The 12,340-nt window shown below is 40.1% G+C and overlaps 1 protein-coding gene across 4 annotated transcripts in view; it reads right to left on the reverse strand.

Annotated features, from left to right (window-relative positions):
- Window positions 1-12,340, reverse strand: part of NELL2 (neural EGFL like 2) — a 271,279-nt gene that overhangs the window by 115,769 nt on the left and 143,170 nt on the right. For 3 of the 4 annotated variants that reach the window (XM_060244945.1, XM_060244946.1, XM_060244944.1), the window contains exons 10-12: window positions 9,668-9,759; window positions 7,860-7,962; window positions 2,994-3,122 (exon numbers count right to left, since the gene is read on the reverse strand). In XM_060244945.1, the coding sequence (XP_060100928.1) occupies window positions 2,994-3,122; window positions 7,860-7,962; window positions 9,668-9,759 (324 nt within the window). The remainder of the gene's footprint in view (window positions 1-2,993; window positions 3,123-7,859; window positions 7,963-9,667; window positions 9,760-12,340) is intronic. The other variant, XM_060244947.1, reaches the window with a different exon arrangement.

Below are 12,340 nucleotides of genomic sequence, written 5' to 3' on the forward strand. Positions count from 1 at the left end.
TGATATGGAAGCTGACTAGGTGATTTTGGACCAGCCACAGACTTTCAGTCTAAGAGAAGAGTGATGCAAGCTGTTTTGGTCCTCACTGTGAAGACTGTACTTTTCCTATGTATAGGTTGCAAGGAGGGGGGGGGGAAAGCTGAAGTGAGAGGGGCAGATCCAGGTATGCTGGGAAGGAGAGAGGGTTGCCAACTCCAGGTTGGAAAATTATTGAAGATTTGAGGGGTGGAACCTGGAGAAGGTGGGGTTTGAGGAGAGACAGGACCTTAGACAGAATGCCATAGACTCCACCCTGCAAAGCAGCCATTTGCTCCTGGGGAACCAGTGTTGCCAATATCCAGGTGATAGAAAAAACCAAGCCCTAAGGCATCCACAAAAGACCAGCCTCAAGTATGAAAATATAAAGTTTATCGAACAGTTTAAGCAAAGGTGCAACAAATCACCCAGAAACCCAATGTCCTTTCAATTCATAGTAAAAGTTCATAGTCTTTATGGTGGAGGTCCGAGAAAAAGTTGGCGAAGCCATGAATGAGGAGTCCAATGCTCCAGAGGTTTCTTTCACATGCTGGTGTAGGGACAATTGGCAGCCCAGAACGAGAACGCAACAGGGAGGCGCATATTGCCCTGTTTCACTGAAGGGTTTTAAAAGCATAAACAATGTGAAGAGTGGAAGAAATGCTGCCCTTTGCCAGGAAGTAGTAAAGGAGGAAGGACTGCTTAGATGCTGGAATGAGGTTTCTACAGGTCGTTCAAGTCGGACACTTCCTCTCTTTATGGCAGGAATCCTTGGGAAGTTGCAGACTCCTTCAAGCCATCTCTCTGCTTTTAAAAGGTAATTTCTCCTTTTCTGGGTCCAGTTTGGGTAAAAGCAGAGAAGTGGCCTGTGATTAGTTTTCCAGCCTTATCTAACAAGGTAATTGTTCATAAGACATGATTAATGGAAGAAATCTTTAGTCTTTAGTTGGTTATTGTTATAGGTCAAAATGTCAACAAAAGTTATGTACCAAAAAAGATAATGGATATGTCTCACCCTTTATATTTTAGCAAGTCTGGTAGACTCAAAGCAGCAAGAATGCTTCTATGTGCTATATATCTGAATGTGGTGGTAGACACAAGTGTAGACATTAGTGATTAATCAAAATGAATGATAGCATTCCATCAAAAAGCTCTATGACTGAAATCACATAAAACATTTTATAGTATTTGATCTTGTACAAGCGCACTGGATGCTGCATTGTATATTGCAAGCCACTGACCCTAGATAGAAGTCTTACTGTCATGTTCAGCACCAATTTATGATTTCATAAGCCTGCCTTTAGGAAGTCTTGGAAAATTTATTCTGGGGTCTAGGTCACAAAATGATAAGGAACAGCAAGGAAGCTGTGTAAATAGAAAGCTTTCCAGAATTTCAGCCCATTAAACAAAAGCTCATGAGGTTAAGCAGACTGATACATAGAGGAGCTTGATGCTTCCATTAATTCTATGAAGGAATATCATAAAAACCAGCTATACAAGTCAGAGATTCTGTGTTCAGTTGGTTTCAGGATCCCGTATTAAAAAGACTGCTGTTGGTACATTTATTAGTTACTGGCCTAAACACATTTCTTCATTAATGAACACTATTCACTTTAATGATGATAAACAGGGTTGCCCTGCCAGCAGGGGACTCTGTTTCTCTTATTATGTGCTTTTGGCACACACAAAGTACTCATGCTGCGATTATATCATCCGGAAGTGACATCATCATACTGAGCATGTCATGCAGGGGACACTCTAGTATCTTGGGGGAAACTATGGCCATCTTAGAGTTTTCCCCCAAATACCAGAGTGTTCCCCTCGCATTACATGCCCTGCGCAATGACATCACTTCCAGGTGACATAATCATGCCAGGCATGTCAGACGTGCTGGTGCTATTTTGGGGCAGGGCTCCGTCCACTGGTCAGTTCCATGGGGGTGGGTTGGAGACCCTGAAATCAAAACATTTGAAACTGCAACCTTTATTGGCAGTAGCTGAAAAATATAGAACAGCAGCCCTGATATAATGCTTATGTGTACTCATGCACACAAATCATTCTGCAAGTATTTTTCCCCCCAGTGATTTTCAGAGCAGTGCTCTAGAATAATTTTCTCTGCTTCCTGAAATCATTTGGAAAGGTCTTCAAGCAAGAACTTCTGGACAATTCTTAATAAACATGGATCAGGTTGACTAATATAAAAATTAACAATCCTTCTATAGTATTGAAGTTTGATAATAATTTAATAGTTTAAATGGCAGACAAGTGTAACAAGTTGATTTTACCTTCTTTTCTTTAAATTGCAAATATTTCTCTATAGACTTGCAATCTAAGCAGGATGCATGTAGACTGCTAAAAATATTCTCAACCTTAATTTTATTGTTCTCTCTTTCTTGCAAGGTTTATGGTTTAACAACGAGTAGATACTAGAAATTTTTTTTTTACAAACCTGAAAATATGTTATTTTTCTTGTCTAAAGGCAATTGCTAGTTTTAGCACTATTTGCCAGGTTTTTTTCAGATAAGACAGTTGTTTGTTTTTAAAATGGACTCATAAGGTTTAAGTACTTGAATATATTTTTGCTTACTTTGAAATTTATATTTTTAATAGAGAGCCTCAAGGTCTTAATTAAAAGGAATAATAACTCAGAAACTATATTAAAATGGCCTAATGTATGAATTTTAGCTTATCTGAGATCTGATTAATGAAAAAAAACACATACTTGGCAGTTAATAAATTACTTTTAAATCAAGAACACAGTTGTCTTAACTTATTACTTTGACACAAATTGGATTTTTTGCAAAAAAACAACCTTAATTTGAGAGATAATTATTTCAGCTGATTAATAAGCTTTAAATTAAATTCTCTGCATTTAATGAGCACATCATTTTGACAAGCTGTGAATTAATACTTCATGCAGTAATCCACATTAGTTTTTATAGGTGATAAACCTTTTTTTAAACAAAAGATTTCAGTACCTTCACAATATGCATTGTCCTCTCGAAGGGCTCGGAAACCATCTCGACAGCTACAGACAGCCCTATCATTGAGGTTTCTGCAGAATGAATTCTCCAAGCACTTCTGTCCTTCAGAGCAAAAGTTGTGGCCTAGAAATAAGAGCCTGATGCTTTAAAAATAACTCCTGACAATCTTCAAATTCAGCAGCCTATTAAGTCAACAGCAGTTCTCATTGATTTGAATAAACTGGGATAGCCAATTGCTCTGTCCAGTATACCCATTCATGCATTTCTCAAATCATATAGCTCTCTAAAATAATGTCAGGTATAAGTTAACATCTTACCAACATGCTTGGTGAATGCACAATTTATTTCTTTTGCAAAAACAGTTTATATTCTCTTAAATTTACAAGTAAGGGCTGTGGATATCAAATCACTTGCACTGTTGTCCCAATCAGAACTAATTAAATATTTGTAAAGATCTGGTCCTGGGGGAGGGGGGGAATCTGTTTGGATGGCAACTTGATGTCTTCATCACCATCATGTAGTTGCTAGGAGAAACATATACATTCCCTTTCTGCTTTTAATTAATAGTTGAAACATTTATTAATTGTTTTGTAATGCTCAGTGCTAAATAGTAACTTAACAGTTTCATTTAACATTCAATTGACAGACACTGTGACATAATGCATATAAATAATGCCATAAAGTCCTGTACTTGTGCACATAATTCTTAAAAAGCTGGCTGGGAGCAGGGACAGTATACTGTATGTGTGTGAAGTGGAGTGACTCTGAATGACAGAAAGTCTCTTAAAATAGCATTTGTTCCTATTCATTTTTTTTTTATAAAGTCTGGGACCTGAACACTTATTTTACATCCTAATTCTGCTGAAACTAAGATTAATGGTATTAGACATAATTCTCATGTTGGCTATAGTTATACAATAGGATTTTAACTGAATGTGGATCCCTTGTGATCCAGGTGGCCACACAGTTTGTAAAAATTTAAAGAGACAGGGAAACAGATTGCTCTTCAAACTGCCATATATACTAAGAGCATTTCCCCCTGAAATTTATTACTGGCTTAGGCTGTTTCTACCTACCAGCTTGGTGTTCCTCATATCTATTTACAGAAACCCTTCCGTGTACTCATAGCTTAGTATAAATATTATACAAGCAGACATGTCCAAGGCTCTAGTTTTGACCTGCCATAAACTTCTGCACAATGGATAATTTTTTTAAAAAAAAAATTACCATAGGGTCTAAAGTGCCAAAGGGTGGAGGTCTAGCACTTGGAGAAGGGACAGAAAGTCCCATGTGCCCCAAAGGGGAGGGGAGAGGTCTAGCACCAGAGGGGGGTGGAAGGTTAGGAAACCAAGACCAATTCTTACCATCTGTACCATTTCTTTGAGTGGTAAGGGGAACTCTACCTCTCCTTGCATCCCTATATTTTTACTGTGGTCATATATGTCAGAATTTTCTTCACTGCTTGGCAGATTTAATGCCCACTGGTTACATGAGTACAGAAACGAGATTCCATTTGATAAATGAATGCCTGCATTTAGCTGATTTCCAAGTCAATCTACATCATAGAGAAATCATGGAAATAATTCCTATTTTATCTACAAAATGATATGTCTGTGAAAAAACACAAAAGATGAGTAAGAATAATTGTGTTTCCCAATGCTACCTTATCTACCTATTACATTTTATTCCATTACCTATTACATTTTATTCCATTTTATTCACTGCAGAGCTCTGAGTGGCAAATATGTCTCTTCCTTCCTCCATTTCATTCTCACAACAAAGAAAATAACCAGCCTAAGGAATCACACAATCTTTGGACTGAGAAAGGATTTGAACCTGGGCATCTTCAGTCCCAATTTGGCACTAACTTGTATGCAATACTGCCTTTATCTTCCTTGTGTAGCCTCAGTGGAAAATTGTTTTGGGAACAAGATAAAAATAGCAGTTTGGGACCTGACTTTTCAGATGTCAATGGTCCCTTCTGCATCAGTTGTTTCCCTTGCTTTCTCCACACATCTCCATCGCCTTTTTAATTTCATTTTGCATTTCCTCCTGCTTTGCATGTCCGTTGGGTTTTCTTCCTTCTGCATTGCTTTTTGCCCATTCAGCTCTCAGTTTGTTTTCTTTCCACTGTATTCCTAGATTTTCTGAAAGTGGTTTCACAGCGGACTTCATTTGCCTCGCTTCCAAGCTGAAGGTAATTCAGAAGCATATGCATTCCCTTGGATCTTTCAACTCTGCCCTTTCCCTGCCCCTGTTCCCAGCCCATTTTTTTATCAACCCCATCAGCAAGAATGAGGTTTGTTGTTCCTCCAACTCTGCACCTTCCACTTCCTCGCTACTTCTGCTTCAGTATTGCAAGGGGTTCCCATCTTTTAAACTTCATTTTTTTAAAACAAGCACTTTGAAATTAGCAATATGATATACTGATTGCTAATCTCTGATTGGTAGAGAAAGAAACCATTAACAGGGAATGCTTTAATAGTTTGGCTGCAGTTAAAGGGGAGGTGGATTTTTTTGTGTGTCTCTCCTCCCAGTGGCAGATGGGCTTCTTAGAGCCATTTGAGAACCTGGTAAAAAGTGATGCTTTTCTTCCCCCCACTTGTGCATTCTCTTGTGCTCTTCCATACAATAAAACCAGCACAAGGGGGAAATGTGCTCTCTGAGGGTCTACAATGCCAAAAGAGAGGGTGGTGGTGGAAACTTGGGAAACCAAGACCAGGGGCAGACTCAGCAAAGACAGCTGATGATGTTAAGGGACCGTCTTTCCCCATACGAACCCCAGAGAGCACTGAGGTCAGCCGGGAAAAACCTAATGGCTATCCCCGGGCCGAAAGAGATTAAACATCAAAATATCAAAGCACGGGCCTTTTCAACCGCGGCCCCTGCCCTATGGAACCAACTCCCTGAGGAGGTGCGGGCCCTGTGGAACCTTGACCAGTTCCGCAGGGCCTGCAAGACCACCCTTTTTAAACTTGCTTACCCAGACTGCTGAAGAAGGCTGTTAATAAGGATCCGCCAATGCGGCTTAAAGATCTAGACCGCTGTATATAAACTGGCAGAACTAGCGTCAAACATCATCAGCACTGTCAGATTAAACTATTTAATTGTATAGACTGGTTTTTTAATGTTGCTAAATAATGTTTTATATTGTTAAATTTAAAGGTTTTATTATACTGTATGTTACTGAGAAATGTTGTTAGCCGCCCTGAGCCTGCCGAGGCGGGGAGGGCGGGATACAAATAAAATTTATTATTATTATTATTATTAAGCTGGAGGGGAGGTCCCCCAAAGGTGAGGAAGTCAAGGATCCATGGATCTAAAGTGGGGTCTAGCACTAGTGGAATTCCTACCCCAATTAAGAAAAAATGAGGGTATAGGTTGCGGGAGGGAGGATACAAATGCAGAATCTTAATTTTAAAAAGGCACAAAAAATTAAGCACAAAATCCGACGGATGCTGCACAGAGAAGAGGAACGTGACTGCGGGGTAAGCTGAGTGCAAAATCGGTCTCAGTTATTACATACTTTGTTCCTGGATACCAGGAACTGAACATGACTTTTGTTTTCTTAAGGAGCACAGTTATATGGCAAAATTCAAGAGACTGTTTGTTTCATGTCTGAACTCAGTTTAACATGGTATATCTATTGGAGAAAAACAAGCAAACTTTTAAAAAATACAACTGTTCACAGTTTGGAAGGAACCAATAGCTCCTTAGATGAAAACAGAGATGAAAACCCCTGACAATATCTTTACCCTTCCATTGCAAATTAAGGCACACACCATCTGTTCATCCTGCATGATAAATGTTTGAGTATAATTTTATGTATTTTTAAATATAAAAATATCTGCACAAAACAACATATACAGTGGGAATGAAATGGAATGTTAGCAAACCAAAGACAGTCAAAGAAACTGTGAGATACAGAATTGACACCCATCCTAGGCTTAAAGGTACACACAGGATAATTTATGCTCATAGTCTATCAGGAACTGTAAGGAAGCTTTTATGTGATTAAAACTGGTAAGGAACCATTTATGTGATTAAAACTGCTGCTTCTTTTTTTGTTCCTGCAAAAAAGTGGGACTAATTCAGTACTCTCAGCAAGGATGTGCCTCTTCAAACAATCATCACCCTCATGAGATTTCTGCCAGGCCATGTGTTTGCCTGTATGTTATCTTCATCCACAGGTAACCACATGGCATCTTTTAAACATCTGCACTTATCCTGAAAGCCACAGCTCTGTACTCTGCAGTCAGGTCCAGTTAGGTTTCCCCAAGTGGTACCAGACCACTTGAGTGGGTAACACAAGGCTTGTGCCTGGTGGACTGATTTATCCAGCAAGATCGTCTTCTTGGGATTCAGCTTAAGTAGGCTGTGAGGTAACTGAGCCCAGCTTGACTGCTGGCAGGTGCTGAAGTTCTTGAGGTTGCATTTTGCATTGGTGAGGATCCAACAAAGAAGTACTATTGTCAACTTCCTGCTTTACACCTACAGGGAGGTTGTGTGTAACTATTCTGACACTTCACATCCTTTGTGCCACCTTAGCCTGGGCCTTCTGCCACTGCTGCTCTGAAGTGGGAGAGGGGCCCAAGGGGCTACAAGCCCCAATTTTAATCATGCCTGAAGGAGGCCTAGTATCTAACTCAGGGGCCAGCAAGGGTGAGGTTTGCTTGGCAGGCTTCAGAAGGGTGCCTCTGGTGCTGTTGTGCAACAAAAAAACAAAACAAAAAAGGAGCACTGTAGTATATCAAAGACTAACAAACTCATTGTGGGAAAATATCTGTGGACTAGAATCCACCAGGCCATATACATGAAACGGTTTTTTTCCCCAATCTCATTCTTTCTCATATAACTTACCTTTACAAACTTTGCAGCAACTATTAGACAAGGACATTTGCTGAGATTCAAGACAGTTCAAGATAGGACAATCTGACTTCACTACACGTTGCATTTTGTGGTCCTGTTGAACAGAGGTAATTACTTAATATAAATTTTTATTTAGGCAACCTATATAAAGTATAAAATATATGGATATAAGAATAAAATATATGGAAAGAAAGCAGAAATGATGTGTGATCAGATGGCGAGTTAGTGCAGCAACCAGGTTTTTAAAAACTGCTTTAGTTAGAGACACACCGTAGTGATCAGACGGTGTCTGCCTGGTGACATAGTCATCGGGTGAATATGTGTAGGGTGGAACAATCACACCACATCTGTGTGTGCATTGTACACCAAGGCTGATCAGATGGCTGAGAATGCACCATGGAAGTGCCGGAAAGACTTTGCCACCAAGAAGCTTCCAGTGGCTATTTACTCCATTCCCAGTCCATCCTACCAAAAGGTAAGGATGAACAGGCCACAGGAAATAGATGTGCATATGTGATCGTACACATTAAATCTGAGGGTGGCTATGGCGGGTCAAAATGCTCATCTGATTGCAACCAACCTCCTCTGCTCATGGTATAAGGGCAACACGAGAGGTAACCAATTTGCTTCTAATGAAAGTTGCACCAGTTCTACCAAGCATTAACAAATCAAAAAGTTTCATAAAAATAGTACAAATGGTTGGATTTCAGTCAGAGTTCTATGAGTTACAATTTTCCTTAAACTTAAAATGTTGGTGTTCTCAGAGAGTAAATATGTAGCTGCTTTAACTGGTATGTATCAATATCAGGTTGCTATAGCTAGAGGCGCTGCAAATACAATTATTCTATAAGGATACCCTGCCTGTAGCAATTCACAACAGCAGCTGAAATACTCTTTCTGTTCTCAATAGTATCAGTTCTCTTTCAACAAATAAAAGAGAGTTGAACCAGGTAAAGAAACACATAATAGTTGTTTAAACTACTCCTGAGTCCCCCTTGCAGGCTGAAACTATAGGTGTTTAATTCAGACTTTAGTTTAAAAAAAAAAAAAGCTTCAGAGTATTCAATATCTCATAAATAATAAAAACCAGGAGCAAATTTTTGGAGCAAATGCACAGAAATGCTGTTCTGGTGGGCTTGGCATCAAGGAGTGTGGCCTAATATGCCAATGAGTTCCTGCCGGGCTTTTTCTGTAGAAAGTAAAAATTATTTGAATCTTTTATAAATATAAACATAATAATGCAAATTTTGTTGCTAGTATTCATTGGTGAAACAAGTTTCCAGGACACTTCAAAGCAAGATAACACCCTTATGAACCTATTGAAGTCAATTAGCTTAGAAAGATACAACTCTGTTTAGGACTGCACTGTAAAAAAAGTAACTTTATTAACTAAGAGAAGTTGGGATGTGTACTAAGGATCAGAATCCCCCCACACAAATGAATCTGAAATGTCTCCAGTTCATTTGCTCACTGTAAAGGGAGCTACAAAAACGAAAGTATGAAACTGAAACTTGTTCTCTCTCCTCAAAACAAGCCATTACTATAACACCACAGTTTTACAATTGATATGAAAATTGCCATGGCGTAGCAAATTTGAAAAGGTATGAATGCCATTGGGTGCATTCACACACACTAAAGAACACACTTTGCAACTGGATTTTTACAGTGTAAGAATGGCAAAATCCACTTGCAAACAGTTGCCATGTGAAAGCATTCATTGCTAGGATCATTTTAACAGCCTTAATTACAAGGTAGAGAGAAATTACAGGAAGAGAATAAGTTATCAACCATATTCTTACCTTGCATTCAAACAGAATACAGCCCCCTGAGTTTGAATGTACAATGTCTTTTTCACCTTCAAAGTAGGTTTTGCCTTCAAACGTACACGTGGCTGTGCAATTTTTTAAAAAAAAACCTTTTGTTAATGTTAAGTGTTAAGCTCTATATGTGACAGACACCCCAGCATATTTATTTATTACTGCATTCATATGCCACACACACACAGCAGCTTACATCACTAACTGATTATTCATTTCGCTGAAACATTTCAGATTATGGGAGCTGAAACATTAGCATCGTCGTATAGCATTGTGTGCAGTATAGTCAGGAGCAGGGGTTGCTTTGTAGAAAGATAGGTGGTGGAGCTCATCCAGTTATGCAGCTGCACCTACTATTCAATGGGCAAGGTGAAGAGGAGGAGGGGGAACCCTCAGAAAGGTTCAGGAGCTGTGCTCCTGCTGAATCCGAGGCCTGGTCAGGAGATCCTAAGATTTTTCTAGGTCTTTTAGCATTATGCAACACTAGGTGGCAAGCTAGAGTTGTTTTTAAGCAAAGAGATGTTTCCAAATTGGTTTGCCATTTCCAACCTCTGCATCATGACCCTGGTATTCCTTGAAGGTCATCCTTCCAAATACTATCCAAGGCCAACCCTGCTTAGCATCCAAAACAAGATTGGGCAGAAACTTAATTTAATGATCACTAACAAACACAGGGCTGAACAACATGCTATAGAGGAAGTCTGTGCAGTGGGATCTTTAATACTCATCTATACATGCCATGCTTTAGTTGCTATACCAGAATTGCCCTCCAACTAAAACTGTGATTTCCTTACAGAGAAAGATTACTAAGAAGTGTTCTAATCACTTAAGGAACTAGAGACCTGAAAATACTGGGTGACTTAAAAAAAGGGGGGGGGGGCGGCATAGTCTTGTCCCTTGTTTAGATCAGGAGGCAGTTAGTAGGAAATGGCTATGAAGAGCTCTTTACCTCCTAAAGAGCCTATTTCTCCTTACCCACTCTTAACCATCACTGACCAAACAAAATTGTGCACAGTGGAACTTCAATGTTGCTCCTCCAGCTTGAATAGATACAGCAGCACAGTGCTGTAGTGAAACTGATTTTGCAGTTATCCATGTTTTGTCTTACACTGCCTACCACCAGTTTTTGGAAGTAAGCAGGGCTTTTTTTGTAGTAGGAACTCCTTTGCATATTAGGCCACACACCCCTGATATAGCCAATCCACCTGGAGCTTACAGTAGGCCATGTACGGTACAGTAGCCCTGTAAGTTCTAGGATGATTGGCTATACCAGGGGTGTGTGGCCTAATATTTATTTATTTACCTTAAATTTCTATCCTGCCCTCTCTGTGAGCGGACTCAGGGTGGTTAACAACATTTATATTTACAATTTAAAAACCAATAAAATACAGTTACAATTTAAAACTATTATGTGGTGCTGTACCACTTCAATATAAGTGAGTTCTTCTTTTCTGATGGTGATCACATAGTAATAATAATAATAATAATAATAATAATAAAATTTTATTTATATCCCGCCCTCCCCACCTAAGCATGCTCAGGGCGGCTAACAACATCCATAAAATATACAATACAATAAATATACAAGACTTTAAAATCAACATTATCCCAAACAATTCTAAGTTCACATTTGACATGATTTGACAGTAACAGTGATGTTCCTGGCGCTATTTCTGTCAGTTTACATGATAGCGAGGCTCCCTAGGCAAAGTCATTTTGGCGGATCCATTCGTTTATAGTATTGTAGCTCTATAATGATGTGGGATGGCAGTCCTCTCTCGGTTAGATATTAAGGGTCTGTTGGAACAATTCAGTTTTGTGGGCCCTGCGGAAAGTAGAGAGATCCCACAGGGCCCTTATGGTTTCTGGGAGAGCATTCCACATTTCTGGTGCTGCCACCAAGAAGGCCCTAGCCCATGTAGAGCATAGCCTAGCCTCCTTTGGTCCAGGAATGGACAGTAGATTTTGTGTTCCTGAATGCGGTGCTCTTTGAGGAACATGTGGAGAAAGGCGGTCCCATAGATAGGCAGGCCCCTGATCATAAAGGTCTTTAAGGCTCAATACCAACACCTTGAAACAGACTCGGAACACAATAGGTAGTCAGTGCAGCTCTTTCCATCGAGGGAGCCCCATTAACAGCCATGCCTCAGTGTTCTGCACTAGCTGTAGTTTCCAAGTCAGGGTCAAGGGTAGCCCCATGTAGAGAGCATTACAGTGATCTATTCTCGAGGTGACCATAGCATGGATCACTATTGCTAAGTCGTCATGTTCCAGGAAAGGGGCCAACTGCCACACCCGCCGAAGATGAAAAAGGCGGATCAGGTTGTGGCTGCAACCTGGGCCTCCATTGTAAGAGAGGACTCCAGGAGCACACCCAAGCTCTTGACCTTAGGAGCCGGTATTAGTGGCACTCCTTCAAGAGATGGCAGAGGGATCTCCCCACCCCCGGACCATCCCGGCTCAGATAGAAAGCCTCCGTCTTCACTGGATTCAGCTTCAACCGACAAAGCCTGAGCCAAGATACTATGGCTTGAAGAGCCAGGTCTAGATTTTCCGGGGTACAGTTGGACTGGCCGCCCATCAGTAGATAGAGCTGGGTGTCATCTGCAAATTGGTGACATCTCAGCCCATAGCTCCTGACAATCTGGGCAAGGG

The sequence above is a fragment of the Heteronotia binoei genome, chromosome 8, assembly GCF_032191835.1.
Source record: "Heteronotia binoei isolate CCM8104 ecotype False Entrance Well chromosome 8, APGP_CSIRO_Hbin_v1, whole genome shotgun sequence".
Lineage (NCBI taxonomy): Eukaryota > Metazoa > Chordata > Lepidosauria > Squamata > Gekkonidae > Heteronotia > Heteronotia binoei.